Genomic DNA, 17024 nt, shown 5'->3' with positions numbered 1-17024 from the left:
TTCAGATTTTAGTTCGTTCTGATTTCCGGATTTACGACTTTTCGGATTTTTGTTCTTTCGGATTTTTGAATTTCAGATTTTCGTTCTTTCGAATTCTTACGAATTATCGAAAAAAACGAATACCACATCTAAACGAGTGGAACGTAACTAATTCAAATTCATCCGAAGTTATGATTTTTTTTTTCGAAATAACGAATATCGATCATAACGAATGATCCGAAAAACGAAAGAAAAAAAAAAAGAATGGAACGGAAGAAAAAACTAATTTTTCAGCAGTGCATATGTCTACATATGGGTACAGTGTTGCATGACCGCGCAATTGTCATTCAAAGCGCGACAGTGCTGCATGTTGAAAATTGGCCTGGGCAGGAAGGGGGTGAAAGTGCCCGGCATTGAGGTGGTTAAAAGCAGTCCCACAGTGTCCTCAGTTCCCCTTCACATCACTGCCTCCCTTTACATTGCAGTGCCCCTTAACATAACGCAGCACCCCTAACATATCGCAGAGCCCCCTTTAATGCAAGCCTACCCTGCACAGTCCAAGGTAGCTTTGGCAGGGATGAGGCACTAATCATCTTGGGGTGTCCTCTCCTTGGCCTCCAGCCAGGCAATCGTTGTCATCCTCAAAGCAGATGGGATGGGAGCAGCTCCAGATCGGGACTGAGGGGCGGGAGCTGCCCAAGTTATTATGTAACAAGCGGGTAATTACCCTGCTTTTTAATATGAAAAGACTCCCGCTCTCTGTCCCGATCTGCAGCTCCTCCTGCCCGCTGGGAGGATGACATCTGTGGCCGGCAGGAGGCCCAAGAGAGGACACCTAGCCATGGCAGTGGCACGGCCACAGTCCAGACAGGACTGTCAGACGGTCTGGTTCCAGACCGTGGTCCACCATTTAGTGACCGCTGATATACAGTAGGTGATTCCACCCACCTACCAAATGATACAAACGAAAAGAGATTCAGAGGACCCATTTCCTGGTTACCTTTGATTTTTGTTAATAATTTTTTTATTTCTATTTTAGTAGATGGACGGGAGATGAGGAAAACTTCAGAGGATTGTCTCACTTTGTCTCCAGACTGTAAAGTAGAAGATGAGGACATCACACAGTATAGTCCAGGAGAAAACCCGGCTACCTCAAATGTCCATCCGGCACCACACAGTGTAGATGGACCATCGTATTCCCCTTATCCTGAGGAACCTCAGACTGTGAGGGACGGTGCCGGACCATCATATTCCTCTTATCCTGAGGAACCTCAGGCTGTGCGGGACGGTGCCGGACCATCGTATTCCTCTTATCCTGAGGAACCTCAGACTGTGCGGGACGGTGCCGGACCATCGTATTCCTCTTATCCTGAGGAACCTCAGACTGTGAGGGACGGTGCCGGACCATCGTATTCCTCTTATCCTGAGGAACCTCAGGCTCTGAGGGACGGTGCCGTGCTTCCAACAGAGAAGAGGTTTTCCTGTACTGAGTGTGGGAAGCCTTTCCGTTTGAAATCCCAACTTAATTTGCATAAAAGAACCCACACAGGTGAGAAACCCTATTCCTGTCCTGAGTGCGGGAAATGTTTTTACAAGAAATCCCATCTCAAAACCCATCAGAGATTGCACACGGGAGAGAAGCCGTATTTCTGTCCTGAGTGTGGGAAATGTTTTATACAAAAATCAGGTCTTATCACACATCAAATGTATCACACGGGGGAAAAGCCGTATTTCTGTTCTGAGTGTGGGAAAAGTTTTGTACGAAAATCACATCTTGTCGCACATCAGAGGTCTCACACGGGGGAGAAGCCATTTTCCTGTCCTGAGTGCGGCAAATGTTATTCAGACAGGTCGTCTCTTCACAAGCATCAGAAATCGCACACAGGTGAGAAATCGCATTCCTGTCCCGATTGCGGCAAATGTTTTCCATGGAAATCATACATTGCCATACATCAAAGATCTCACACGGGAGAGAAGCCGTATTCCTGTCCTGAGTGTGGGAAATGTTTTCAACGGAAATCAGAACTTGTCATACATCAAAGATCACACACGGGAGAGAAGCCGCATTCCTGTCCTGAGTGCGGAAAACGTTTTTCAAGGAAGCAATCTCTTCACAAACATCAGAGACTGCACACGGGTGAGAAGCTATTTTTCTGTTCTGAATTGGTTGCTCAGCAAAGGTCTCACACGGGGGAGAAGCCGTATCCCTGCCCTGAGTGTGGAAAATGTTTTTCAGACAAGTCGTCTCTTTATAAACATCAGAGATTGCACACGGGGGAGAAGCCGCATTCCTGCCCTGAGTGTGGGAAATGTTTTGCAGACAAGTCGTCTTTTTATAGACATCAGAGAATGCACACGGGGGAGAAGCCACATTCCTGCCCTGAGTGCGGAAAATGTTTTTCACAGAAGTCCGGTCTTGACAAACATCAGAGATCTCACACGGGGGAGAAGCCGTATTCCTGCCCTGAGTGTGGAAAATGTTTTTCACATAAGTCCTATCTTGACAAACATCAGAGATCTCACACGGGGGAGAAGCCGCATTCCTGCCTTGAGTGCGGAAAATGTTTTTCACAGAAGTACTATCTGGACAAACATCAGAGATCTCACACGGGGGAGAAGCCATATTCCTGTCCTGAGTGAGGGAATTGTTCCTCACTGAAGTCTTGTCTTCCTGTACATCAGGGGTCCCACACAACCCTCGAGGTGTATTAGTGCCTTGAGTGTGGGAAATGTCTTCTATATGAATGTTGCTGGACATGTGGGGAAGAAGCACACCCTGATATACACCTCAGATATACTCCATGGCTGATCTTCATCATGGAAGAAACAGTTGATAAGGAGATCAGAGATCACCAAACATGGATGAAGTGTTGTACCGTGTCGGCCATTGATAACAGAATAAAAATAAAAATGGAGTCCTTACCTTTCATTGGCTGAGTACATTTTGGGGTGTAAACCTTAGAGGTCTATTTAAAAAAAAAAATCCATTGAATGAATGTGAGCAGCATACACCCAGCTGTGACGAATATTACCCGTATTTTATTTCATACAATGATTTCCTATGGTTATCTCCTAGTGGCCATAATGCGGTATTACCATTGATCCTGATGAAGGTATTCCAGGAAAATTACCACATCAGGCCACTAGATGGCGCTGACCATCAAATTAAATTACTGTGTTTATTAGATTACAGACAGAATGTGTCCCGACTCGGCAAATGCTTCTCGCACTCATCCAACTATTAATTTTACGAGGCCGACCCCCTTAGTTTGCTACTCAGGCACGACTTCATACAAATAACTGGGATATCATACTCATGCACTTATCACTACAGTAGACATCGGAGAACATGAGTTCATTAAACCAACAATATTACACCAACCTAAGATTTATAATGAAAAATACCACATGTGGCCATTGGATGGTGCTAAATATCACAGGAATTGGCTTCATCTAGCGGCCAACTGTGGTATTTTGCTTTTAAATCAATAGAAACCATTCACCCAGCACAGCAAATAGCCTTATAACATTCATTTTTTTTTACTCTCATTGACAGAGAAGGAATGTACATGCACTTTCACCTGGTGAATTGCTATGCAGATTTTTTATAAATAGACCCCTAAATGTCAGGAAACATTTATATAAAGACGGGATGTATGTAGCAGCTAAATGAATAGACCTCCTAGCAATGTTGTTACCAGGCTGCAGCTAGGGGGAGCTCTAATGTTTAGAGTGTGACCATAAGAGAGTGATTCCATCTAGCTCACATTAACCCTTTCACAGCTGGAGCTGTTTTTGCCATTTTTTTTGGCACACATGTTAAAAACTGAAAATTTATATCAAATACTTACCGTAATTTTCATTTCCTGATGGACTCCATGACCGCCTATGTATGGGTTAATCCTGCCTCTCATACCTTATAGGACCCCACTCCCATAAATCTTTGCTTCTAGTCAGAGACCGTGTTCCGTAACTTAGCCTACTCCAGCAAATGGGAGGGAACTCCTGCTGCCTTGGAGTCCATCAGTAAGGGAAAATTACGGAAAGTATTTGATATAAATTTTCTGTTTTCCTGACAGACTCCATGGCAGCCTGCGTATGGGAAATAACTAGCCATACACACCCGGGTGGGAAAATTGCTGGTTTAAAGAAAAAGGTTTAATTGGCACCGTCAACAGATAAGAAATGCAAACTAAAATTAACCGAAATCAAAGAAGCCGGCTCTACGCAATAGTGTGTCATAAATTTGTTAATCGACAACCATGAGGCCGCTTTACAGATTACTTCTGGGGATACATGACGGGAGGCTTCCCACGATGTAGAAACACTCCTGGTATAATGAGTGGTCACTGCCTCTGGAGGAGCCAGACCCTTAGCCTTATAAGCCCCTTGGATGGCCTGAACAATCCAGGCTGCTATGGTTCTGGAAGAAGCACGCAATCCTTTGTTTTTTCCATGGTAGTAAATGAACAGATGATCAGACTGCCGAAAAGAAGTTGTGGCTTCTAAATATTGTTTTAGAACTTTTCCAATATCTAAAGGATGAATACTAGAGTTTTCAGTTGTCCGGAAAGTTGGAAGAACAATCTCTTGATTCTCGTGGAATATGGATGTTACTTTAGCATTTGGTCCAAGCATAGGAATCAAGACTACCCTATCAGGGAAGAAAGTAAGGAATGGCTCCTTGAATCCTAGAGAACCAATTTTGGAGACCCTTTTAGCCGATGTCATGGCTACCAGGAAGACAGCCTTAAGAGAAAGCTCTTTGATAGCTAACTGATCCATTTGTTGTATTTCTTTTCCTGAGAAGAAATCCAGGACAAAAGGAAGATCCCACTTGGAAAATCTCGGTTTTCTTTGAGGTCTGAGCCTTATTGCTCCTCTGAAGAACTGCCTGGTAAGAGGGTGTCTGGCCCAGGATACACCTGTGAAGGCAAAGATTGCAGAAACCTGAACCTGTAAAGAACTCTGATAAGGACAGATCCAGGCCTGTTTGTAAAATGCCCAGAATATCCTGTATCTTTAGATCATTACAGGAACCGTCAGTGGTGGAAACATAGTCTGCAAACTTCGACCAAATTCTTTGGTAAACTTTGTTGGTACCTGGTCTTCTGGCATTCAGTAAAGTAGCAATAGCTGTACTTGGATATGCTAGCACTTCCAGCCTTCCCCTCTCAAAAACCAAGCCATCAGATGGAGATGGGATGGGCATGGGTGAAGAGATGTTCCCTGCAACAGTCGATCTGGTCTGGAAGGGAGAGAAACTGGATCCCGGTAGCTGAGCTGCATCAGGAGGGGCAACCATGGTCTGTTGGGCCAATACGGAACAACTGCCACTACTTCGGCTTCTTCCCACCTGAGCCTCGATAGAAATCGGAGAATGACCTGAACTTGGGGAAAAGCATAAGCCCTGCGGAATCTCCACTGGTCCGTTAGGGCATCCACTCCGAAGGCCTGGGGACAACAGCATCTCGTGTAATATTTCTTCAGTTTGAAATTGCACGGGGAGGCAAACAGGTCTACTTCCGGTAAAATTCCCAGAGACAGAATCCAGTTAAATACCTCGGTGTGGAGATACCATTCGTTGTTGTCCAGGGAAAACCTTGAGAGAAAGTCTGCCTGGACATTTTGAATTCCGGGAAGATAAACAGGTGTCAGATTCGTCAAGTTCGCCTGGGCCCAGGACATGATTGGACTTCCTTCAGTAAGGAGAGACTGCGGGTGCCCCCCTGTTTCTTGATATAATATACTGCTGTCATATTGTCCAGCCTTAGGAGAACTGAGGCTCCTGATGTCAAGTGGAGAAAAGCTTGTAGAGCATGGAAGGCAGCTCGGAGCTCCAGAACATTCGAGACTACACCTCGGGATGGGAAATCCCATTTGCCTTGGGCTACCTCTGTCAGACAGAGAGCGCCCCAACCTCTGTTGCTGGCATCCAATGTCACCGTGATCCAGGAGACAGGTGCTATGGAATGGCAATTGAGGAGATTTTTCTGCTGCAGCCACCAGGGGAGGCTCTCCCGCATGGAAGGGGTTATCTGGACAAGATGGTCTCGAGACCCCGGATCTCACTGTTGGAGAAAACCCTTCTGAAAGGGCCGCATCTTCCATTGTGCCCATTTCACCATGGGGGCTGTGGCCACCATGGTGCCGATTATCTTGAGACCTTGTGAGGCTCTGAGAAGAGATGACGACATTGCGAGATGAATTCTGTCCCGGATCACCGGAATTTTCTCTGGAGGCAAGGAGATGGTGCTCTTCAACGTGTCAAATTGGGCTCCGAGGAATATCAGAGATTGTGTTGGCTCTAGATGGCATTTTTCCTTGTTCAACAGCTAACCGAACTCTGTCAGAGTAGAGATGACCTGAGCTCAATGTATCAACAGCTGCTCCCTGTCTTGGGAAAGTAAAAGTAGATTGTCCAGCTAGTGGTGTAACCGGTTACCTCTGACCCTGATTAGTGCCACGACAGCCATTAAGAGCTTCGAAAATACCCGAGGCGATGTTGTTAGCCCGAACGGGAGACATGTAAATTGAAGATGTATTTGGTCCACTGCAAATCGAAGATACTTCTGAAATTCCCTCGCAATCGGGACATGAAAATAGGCATCTTTCAGTTCTATGGAGACAAGCCTGGTTGTAATGTCTGACGTATTGTTAGCAGTGTTTTCATCTTCTTGATGAGGGAGTTCAGGTTTGTCAAATCGATGACTGGCCTCCAGGAGCCATTCTTTTTGAGGACCATGAAAAGGGGGGAGTAAACCCCTTGAAATTTTTCCTCGGTTGGAACCAGAATTGCGGCGCCTTGAGCCATCAGGGAGTCTGTATAAGACAGAAGAACTTGTTTCTTTTCTTCCAAGTGCGGTAGGACTGTGGGAACAAAATGGTGTGTGGGTGGACTGCTGAATACCCAAGTATGACCTGAGGAGACCGTTTTGACGGTCCAGTAGTCTCGAATTGAGGCTGCCCAGACGTGCTGAAAATGGAGTAAACGAGCCCCAACTTGCTCCGTGTGGACAGGCCCCATATCAAGAGGACTTGGAAGCATTCCGTCCCCCTGACGGGGCTGTCTTTGAGGATTTCTGACCGGAAGGTTGGCTTCTCTTCCAGTTCTTTCTAAATTCACGGCAGGTAAGGTAAGAACGGCAGGAGGTAAGAACCCTGATTTACCTCCAGTAGCACGAGTAATGGCAGAGTCAAGCTTATTCCCGAAGAGAGAGGAGCCCTCAAAGGGAATTCTACACCATGCCTGTTTAGAGGCAGGATCCGCAACCCACGGGCGCAGCTACAAGGCGCGTTTAGCTGTAACCGAAGAGAGCATGACACGTGCTAATATCAAGGGATGCTTCCCCCAGGAAGACTGATGCCAGCCTCAGTTCGTGTATTGGTGAGCTCTTGACCAATTCCTCAGAAACGCTTCCTAAAGCTGCACCCACATCATCCGTCCAGGACTCCATTGCTTTTGACAATGCTGCAAGAGCCAAGGCTGGTTTACAAGCCATACCTGCTGTGATATAGATGCGCTTCAGATCAGTATCAATCTTCCTTTCTAAACCATCTTTGAAAGAAATGGTATCTTCTAGAGGGAGTGTAACATGTCTCACCAACCTCATTAGGGCCGCATCAAGAAGAAGAGCCGACTCCAGATGCTTTACCTCATCACTCTTGAATGGGTACATCTTTGCTATTTTGAAAATTGGGGAGTTTTTTCTCTCGACCTTACCCCATTCATCTGAAATAATTTCGCCAAGTTCACCCAGGAAGGGGAAGTTTGGGCGATCTTTCTTAAGATGCTTGAAGTATTTCCTCTGCTTAGAGGGTGCTTCTACTGGCTCTTCCCATCTTAGTGCGTCTTTAACCGCTCTGACCAACTGTGGAACCAGGGAAAAATCAAGCACCAGGTTCATCCACCTCTGCCTCACTATCCAAGGATCCACTCAAAAAGAGACTACGTCAAGAGGGACCCAGAATCTCAGGGTCAGCCCCTTCAGTGACTAGAGCTGGAACAGAAGGAAGATTGAATGTACGGTCGGAATCTGTCTTGTTCAGAGATTTTGTTCAGAGATTCTTGAATCACCTTTCTGACCAGAGCTTCCACTTGCTGGTCTCCAGCTCCGCTTTCCTTTACAGCTCGGGAATAGCATAACTCGCAGAGGGATTTACCCTCTGGGACCTGAGCTCTACATCCCCAGCAAGCTTTTTTCTCAGAGCGGCTGGAATGGCGGTAAGAATGGTGTCTAGATCCAGATTTTGACCCATCTCTGTGGTGTCTGGAGGACGATCCAGGACATCTAGAACTTGACCTTGAATGATGGCGTTGCGACCTAGACTTGTTATAAACTTTGCGTGCCAAAACTTGAGGTTCAGACCTAGAACCCAAACAAACAGGCAGAAGGAAAGAGTTCCATCCTACCTGCGGCATAAGGGTTGGCCACTGGGAGGCGGTGACACATCCATAGCAGCAGAATCAAAAAAGCTGAAAACAGTACAATCAAGGGATAAGCAGGCAGGTTTGAGAAGCAGAAAGAAAAAAACAATCCACTAAACAAATAAGCAGCATAACCTTCTACCTTATACAGCAGAGACACAAGCACGGGGAAGTAGCTGCCTGAGCCTGCAAAACAACCCAGGGAATAGCTGTTTCTGACAGCTATTTGAATCTGCCACCCCTTGGTGACGTCATCGTGTCTACAGTGCACATGCGCTGTGACCGACGTCGCTCTATGGCGCTCGCACGCATGCGCGACCACTGCGATCTTGCCTCGACCGCGCACGCACGAACCAAGCCTTGATCTCAATCGAGGCTTCGCAGATAGGATGAGAAGCGACAGACTGGAACGCAGATGCGTCCCAGCCGCCATGGCCAGAAACTGGAGCAGACCTAGCAGACAAAGAAACAAACAAAAACAGCTGCCATGTAAGTAAAAATCCATACATTACCACCGTGGCACAAACGCGATCCGTCCTGGGACTGGGAGCATGAAATCGTTCACTGCACGATCGGGTCATATTAAGAAGGGCCTCCCCCTAATAGCGGGGACGTTTGGCCATGTTGCCACTTACCAACCAATGGCTGACCAGTAAGATCTTCAAGGCATCGCTTTTAATCGCCCGTGTCCGTCCTGCTAATAGTTGGGGAAGCTGGACTCCAGAAAGAACACTGCCATCACCATTATTCATGTGCAAACCACCAGGACTGGATCAAGAACTTCGTAAGGTAAGACTGTACCTTGGTCCTAGGGAAGGACAAAAAAGGAACATGGTCTCTGACAAAAAGCAAAGATTTATGGGGGTGGGGTCCTATGAGGTATGAGAGGCGGGATTAACCCATACATAGGCTGCCATGGAGTCTGTCAGGAAATGCACATTTTGGGCCTGAAGATTTTGTTAAAACCCCCAAACAAATATTTTCCTAAAGCAGAGACCCTGGAGAATAAAATGGCGTTAATTGTAAAGGTGTTCCTCGTACACAAACGTGACCTTAATATCTGGGTTTATTTTCTGCTTTTCCCCCCATTTTCTATGCTATGATCTTTTCTACAATACTTTGTTATAATAATGTAACACGTTGTGTATTGTATTGTACACAAATTAATAATGACTCCGCCTCCACATTCCAGACAAGTAATTATCCTGAACAATTGAATTTCTACCTTTACTATTTCCTGATTTTTTTTTAATGCAATCTTGTTAAAAGTAAAAATATAATTAAAAAAAATTACTGAACAAAAAATATTGTGTGTGTCGGTGCAATGATAACAATCTTCCATATCCAAACATTGTTCATGGGTGATGCTTTAAAAGACTTTACAGGTCAGCAGATTGGAGTTACCTGAGAATAATTATCTGGAGTGCAGTGGTCAGGAGTATATCATATACAGCCCAGGGTACAGAGTGTAGTGGTCAGGAGTATATCATATACAGCCCAGGATACAGAGTGTAGTGGTCAGGAGTATATCATATACAGCCCAGGGTATAGAGTGTAGTGGTCAGGAGTATATCATATACAGCCCAGGGTACAGAGTGAAGTGGTCAGGAGTATATCATATACAGCCCAGGGTACAGAGTGCAGTAGTCAGGAGTATATCATATACAGCCCAGGGTACAGAGTGTAGTGGTCAGGAGTATATCATATACAGCCCAGGGTACAGAGTGCAGTGGTCAGGAGTATATCATATACAGCCCAGGGTGCAGTGGTCAGGGGTATATCATATACAGCCCAGGGTACAGAGTGTAGTGGTCAGGAGTATATCATATACAGCCCAGGATACAGAGTGTAGTGGTCAGGAGTATATCATATACAGCCCAGGGTACAGAGTGCAGTGGTCAGGAGTATATCATATACAGCCCAGGATACAGAGTGTAGTGGTCAGGAGTATATCATATACAGCCCAGGGTACAGAGTGCAGTGGTCAGGAGTATATCATATACAGCCCAGGGTGCAGGGGTCAGGAGTATATCATATACAGCCCAGGATACAGAGTGTAGTGGTCAGGAGTATATCATATACAGCCCAGGGTACAGAGTGCAGTGGTCAGGAGTATATCATATACAGCCCAGGGTGCAGGGGTCAGGAGTATATCATATACAGCCCAGGGTACAGAGGGCAGTGGTCAGGAGTATATCATATACAGCCCAGGGTACAGAGTGCAGTGGTCAGGAGTATATCATATACAGCCCAGGGTACAGAGTGCAGTGGTCAGGAGTATATCATATACAGCCCAGGGTACAGAGTGCAGTGGTCAGGAGTATATCATACACACCCCAGTGTACAGAGTGCACACAGGATGGCAAAGAAGGGTAACCTTTAGTAAATAGCTTGTGGTCACCCTGGAATGAAAACCTGAGACCTTGAGGTACAATGTCAACATATATTGAAAGAGATAATGTTTGACATACCAAAGAATGCAATGCGAGATATATAGAAAGTTGCACAATTATAATCTCTCATGCAAGATAAGGGTAATTTTTATTGAAAAGCCAGTGACGTGCAAATCACACCTCAAAAACTTCCACCCGGTGCCAAAAAAAGTGCACACACATAAAGAGTGAAACACAAAAACGTGCAATGGGTGTTCAGAGTCCTCCGCTAGGGAAAGACCTTAGGGCGAACAAAGCCAGAAGGCCTATGTCCACCCTTTCCCGAGACTTTCAGAGTAGGCCCAAGGACCCACACCCTACTCGCCACACAGTGACAAACGTGTATACACTACAAACAAAAAAATACAAAAAAGTGACAAACAGGGGTAAAAAAAGAGTGGGGAGATAGGGAGGTGGGAGAGTGAAAGTGACCATTGTGCAATACAATGGCCAGCCCTCCGGCCAGGAATAAAAATTTCCCCTGGTCCTAGCCAAAAGGCTCGGCCCAAGAGGCAGGTGTGAAAAACGTGTGTAGTGGTGAAGTGACCATGGTGCCATAAAATCAAGTGCCTAAACACAATGACTGTACGGCACCCCTGAACTGCCACTTCAGGGGCACATTCACCACTGGCTTTTCAAAGCAACCCTGACCCACAGCCCAGACCACAGCAGCCCCCACCCCAGGCAGGAAGGCATGGAGATCTGGAAACTTGGTGAGAGCCCTTTACCATCAGGCCTCACCGTCGTTCTGTCCCTCCTACCTAATTACATTCGGGAAATACTGGCCGCTCCCCCGGTGGGAGAAAGGGGAGCCAGCGTTCTCTCCCGAATAACTGTCCGGAGCTAGAGCTGCCCCAATCCAGGCCAGAAGGCCAGGGTCCCGACCCTCTGGATCAGACCCCATGGTTCTCCATCCCCATCAGAAGGCTTCCCTTTCGGCTACAAACCGCTCTGGGTTACCTTCACTCCAGCAGGTTTTGCATAGCAACCGCAATCCCGTCTCTATTTCCCCATAGATCAGGGACGGAAGCAAGCGCCACCTCCTGGAAACTGATAAGAACAGATACTACACTCGATCTTAGCCAAAAGGCCAAGAAGCGAGATAAGGGTAATACTCTAAATACAAACAATTGTCAGCTTTAACTGTAACCTTCCCTACCAGGTGAGCAGCTAAAGACAACCATGATCTAGTAGCAATAGAGTTATGGCTAGGTCACCCAAGGTCACGTAATGTGGGGGGCTAGGCTTTGGCCTCTTGTTTGCATGTAAATAAACAAAGATACTGATGCAACTACAAAACACAGTTTATAGCAGAAGGTTCTCCTACTGTCTTTGTTTGACTCTTTGGCCGGCCACGTTGGAACCCTCAAAGACGTTGGTGCACTTTGTAGAACAGAATTACAAGCAGAGAGTCAGTCTATAAAGCACTGAACTGAAAGCAGCCAGCTAAGAATTATCCCTCTCTCTATGATGAAGGCTATAGAGGGTCTATGAGCTGTGAAACGCTTGTATTGATACTGAATTGAACAATTGAGAGTTAATGTTTTAAAGGAAGAGTATCAAAGATCTTCCTGCATTCTGACATTGAGTCTGAGAGTATGTTATAGCAGGAAAAAAGGAAACATTTGAAGAGTGTCCACTCACTAAAGTCCCAGTGACTCAGATCAAGCTTGCTTGCAGCGCTCTAGGGGCCCCCCTTTGTGGATGGTAAGGTTCCCAGGCGATTCTCCCCAGGATTAGTGGCTCCAGTGGTCTCTGTGCCGCTGTGATTTGAGCTTGTGATGATAGCGATATGGCTCAGCTGAACTGTCTGTGCGCTCCGGTTCCCCGAGCAGCTTTAACAGTAGGCCTCAGTGCAGGACTTGAGTATACACATACACCCAGTTGCGGGGTCCAGTATGGCCCGGCGAGTGCAGCTGTCCTTCAATCCTCCCGCTCTCTCTAGCAGAATCATCCAACCGCACACTCAGAAGTCTCTCTCTCCCTGCTTTCAGGTGTGCTGGATCTTGTAGTCTCATAATGGTATTCCTGCTGACTTGACTACATGTCCCACAATTCTGTGCTTTGGCTGAAAGTGAATCAGTGGCTGAGTGGCTGAACTCCATCTTGTGGTAGAAGAAAGGAACTTCTTACCTAACTATTACCCATCGTCGTACTGGATGAAACTTGAACATTACAATTACAATGGGTCTCGTTACACATATACAGCCCAAGGTGCAGAGTGTAGTGGTCAGGAACATGTCATATACAGCCCAGCACATAGACTGTAGTGATCAGGAGCTTACCATAGTGATCAGGAGCTTACCATATACAACTCAGTGTTCATAGTGCACGCCCACCCCCTCCTGAACCATATTATCTTCATGCTATTAACATGGTGGGGTGCCTTGCCATTGTGGACCCCCCCCCATCACAACACCTTGTCTCCATGTTGATGTGGACAAGGGCCTCTTTTCCACAACCCTGGCTGGTGGTCATAGGGGTCTGTGAGCGGGGGGACTTATTGGATCTTTGAAGCCCCCTTTAACAATAAGGGGTTCCTCAGCTACCACCCCCACCCCACATAAATGAGTATAGGGTACATAGTACATAATAGTACCACTAGCAGAATGACAGCTCTCTGAGCTGTCATCAGCTTCATAAAAAGGGGTGGGATAGTGGGGAGATCAATGCCCAAATATGCCCAGTGGCCATGTTTAGGTAGTGATTTCAGTCAATCCCCACCTGTTTTGTTTGAAATGCTGCTTCATGCATTGATGTACCTCCTTAGACCCAGTCTGTCCAGACAGTATGGTCACCTGCTGGCTTAGCACCATCCACAGGCAACCTAACTCTTCAATAGCGATGGGCGAACAGTTTGGCTCGATCAAGAGTTCGAGCCGAACATTTGCCTGTTTGGCCATTCGCCGAACACCCGAATTTGCAGGGTGTTCACTGGGTGTTCGCCCCGACGAACACCCTGCAATGCACTGAGAGCTGCATTCTGTGCCCTGATTGGGCAAAGCTTTGCCCAATCAGCGCGCAGTGTAAGCTGGTGGTTAAGGAGCGGGGCTGGAAAGCCGTCCGCCGCGTCCTTAACAACCGATAAGTCATCAGCTGTCAATAAGTTTCCCCGCTGACAGCTGAACAATAAAAAAAAGTGCCAGTAAAAAAAATAAACACATAAAAATGGTGTGGGGTCCCCCTCCAGTCCATACCAGGCCCTTCAGGTTTGGCATGGATTGAAAGGGAACCCCACGCCAAAATTCATAAAAAAATGGTGTGGGGTCCCCCCAAAATCCATACCAGACCCTTATCTGGGCAGCCTGGGAGGTCAGGAAAGGGGGGCCAGCAAGTGCCCACACCCCCGAACCATGCCAGGCCACATGCCCTCAACATGAGGGGGTGGGTGCTTTATGGAAGGGGCTGCATGTAAGTGTCCCTATGTTGACCATGGTCTGTGGTTGTTGGGGTCTGCGGGCGGGGGGCATATTGGAATATGGAAGCCCTCTTTAACAAGGGGGCCCCCAGATCCCGGCATCCCCATTTGATGGGCACTTTCGATTTTTCCTGTTCGGCTCCCATAGACCTCAATGGGGTTTGCTGTTCGGGTTAGTACATTTCCCCTGTTCTGCTGCGAACCGAACAAGGTGGGGTTTGGCCCATTCCTACTCTTCCAGAAGACACTGAAGTTAAATCCAACGTAATTTTACTTCAGACAATTGCAGGACAGAGAATGGTTTTCCTAGTCTTTTGAAGAGTAATGCCTCGTAGCGGACTTTTCGAGCGGACTGGTCCGACGGTCTATCCGACGGACTTTCGACAGACTTTCCGAACAAACGGACTTGCCTACACACGATCACACCAAAGTCCAACGGGTTCGTACGTGATGATGAGCGAGTGAACAAGGAAAAGAAGAAAACTGGAAGTTTTCTTCTTTTCCTTGTTCACCCGCTCATGGGATGGACCATTGAGGAAACGATCAACCGGCGACCGAAGCCGATCCTTGGAGGTTCCTGATCCCAAATTGGTACATCATCTGAGGACTTCTGACGAGATTCCACACAAAATCTTCTCACAGATCGCCACCCCATACCGCTTGACGGTACAAGCTCGTTTGACTCACCGCCAAGGGCCTGTGAGTCCACCTTATCTGGTAAGGGCATCCTTTTGTCTTTCTCTCTCTATGTTGAAACCATCTATATGAGTGAGGAACCCACCTGCATTTAAGGATTTTTAAAACAGCCCTTAAATCACTGCATATGAAGATGGCCTACACCCAGATGGCTGTGGGATTTACTCGAAGTACCGCATCTTCCCAATAACAGACTTCCAATATTTTTATATGTTTACCCTCCTTAGGGCTTTGGATGTCTTTTCTCTCAGTGTTTGCACAAACGGACAATACTTTTCTATTGAGCTACACACTCAATATACTGGGACACTTTGTATTATTATTGTATATTTTTTTGAATATGGTATCTTATGCACAATTGTTCCTTAATTAACCCATTGCTTGTTATTAAGCGTTCACTCCTTCACATACCTAAGCATTCACTGTTATTATTTACCTCTATATATCCTTTGGGATGTTTTAACATTCACTCTATGGGTATACACTCTAAGTCTTAAATACTCTTTCACAGAGATCACTACTACTTGCTTAGCAATTTATTAGCGCCACACTTTATTATTATTTTTAGTAGCCAATAGCTGCCCTAGCGTCGGTTTTCGTCCATCAGACTAGCATACAGACGAGCGGACTCGAGTCCATCGGAAAGATTTGAAACATGTTCCAAATCTAAAGTCCGTCAGATTTTCGACCGAAAAAGTCAGCTGCAGGTCCGATAAAGCCCACACGCGGTCTAATTGTCCGGTCGAAAAGTCCGCTCGTGTGTACGCGGCATTAGAAGACGATGACTATCCTAACCCTATCTCTATGAAAAATTTTTATTGTAGAACGGCAGCTTACTGTGTTTCTTTGTGCCACATCCAGTAGTGAAGTTGAACAATGAAAAGAACCCCCTAATGGTGGACTTTTGAGGCACGTAAAAAGAGTTAAAAGTATATTAATACAAATGCAATTTATTCAATTTCAACATTAAAAACACAGCAATGGTGTAACAGAGGTTACATGGAATGCATGACAGACATTTTTACATCAATGTATGTACACGATTGAGGAATACTCTTGCACCCGATGCGTTTCGGAGTATATGTACCTCCTTCCTCAAGGGTGGGTGTGAGCAAAAGGCATTTCTATTCTAAAAAGGTATATAGAAAAAACAAAACAAAAACAAATATCAATATTCAAGCATATATATAGGTGTAACGATTTTAATTTTGTCTCCATAATCCTTACACTTACGTTGTTGTAGTATACTGTTGACTTAGCATTCCATATGACTCTAATTAAAAACAACAGCAGGGACACGGTCTGTCTACCATAAAGATTCTTGGTTCCAAAAGAAGGTACTGGTTTTCAATTTGAATGTTATTGGAAAATGATGTTATATCCATACTCAGGTGAGAAATTAAATACAGAATTTGTTCAAACAATATAATGGGGGGAGGGGGGTTAAATCCTCCCTCGGCCTTCCAAAAAAAAAAGAGAGAAAGGAAGGCCAGCAGGGGGCGTAGTAATAAGGTATTTCTGAGGATACACTGAGGCCGAGAGGCAAGTCCTGCAAAAAAACATAATAGAAAAAAATGTATCATGTTTTCTTAAAAATTAAAAACACTACTTTTATTTATTTTAAAGTGGTGTTCCGGCCGAAATTATACTTTTTAAATAAAAATACCCCTATAATACAAAAGCTTAATGTATTCTAGTAAAGTTAGTCTGTAAACTAAGGTCTATTTTGTTAGTTTATAGCAGTAGTTTGTTATTTTATAAACTTCCAGCAGGCCGTGGCCATCTTAAGTGTGGGCATCTGAAGCCAGCCTGTATTTCTTCCTGGATCTCATCCTTGCAGATCTCGCACATGCTCAGTGCAGCACAAGCAGTGTAATAGGTTTCAGGTCAGGTTTCCATAGCAACGGCAGTGTCAGAGGAAGTTGCCGCCCCTTCCCAGAAGGCATTGCAAACAGGAAATGATGCGATGGGCCGCGGCCAGGGAGGAGGAAGTGAAAAATGAATACAGCAGATATACAGTAGGTACTGAGAAAAAAAATATAAAAATATCCAATTCGTTTACAGTGCACAG

The 17024-nt window shown here is 45.8% G+C and overlaps 1 protein-coding gene and 1 pseudogene across 6 annotated transcripts in view; one reads left to right on the top strand and one right to left on the bottom strand.

Moving 5' to 3' along the window:
* Nucleotides 1-17024, top strand: part of LOC141105050 (uncharacterized) — a 126092-nt gene that overhangs the window by 41841 nt on the left and 67227 nt on the right. Inside the window, exon 5 of one of the 6 annotated variants that reach the window (XM_073594877.1) lies at nt 1019-2516. The exons of the other annotated variants lie outside the window; for them this stretch is intronic. Within the exon in view, the coding sequence (XP_073450978.1) occupies nt 1019-2516 (1498 nt within the window). The remainder of the gene's footprint in view (nt 1-1018; nt 2517-17024) is intronic. 6 annotated transcript variants of the gene reach the window in all.
* On the bottom strand, nt 11809-11941 carry LOC141106949 (U2 spliceosomal RNA; annotated as a pseudogene).

Source organism: Aquarana catesbeiana, linkage group LG08, assembly GCF_042186555.1.
Source record: "Aquarana catesbeiana isolate 2022-GZ linkage group LG08, ASM4218655v1, whole genome shotgun sequence".
In the NCBI taxonomy this organism is placed as follows: Eukaryota; Metazoa; Chordata; class Amphibia; order Anura; family Ranidae; genus Aquarana; species Aquarana catesbeiana.
The sequence above is the reverse complement of the archived record's forward strand: the minus strand, read 5'-3'. Positions and strand labels throughout refer to the sequence as shown.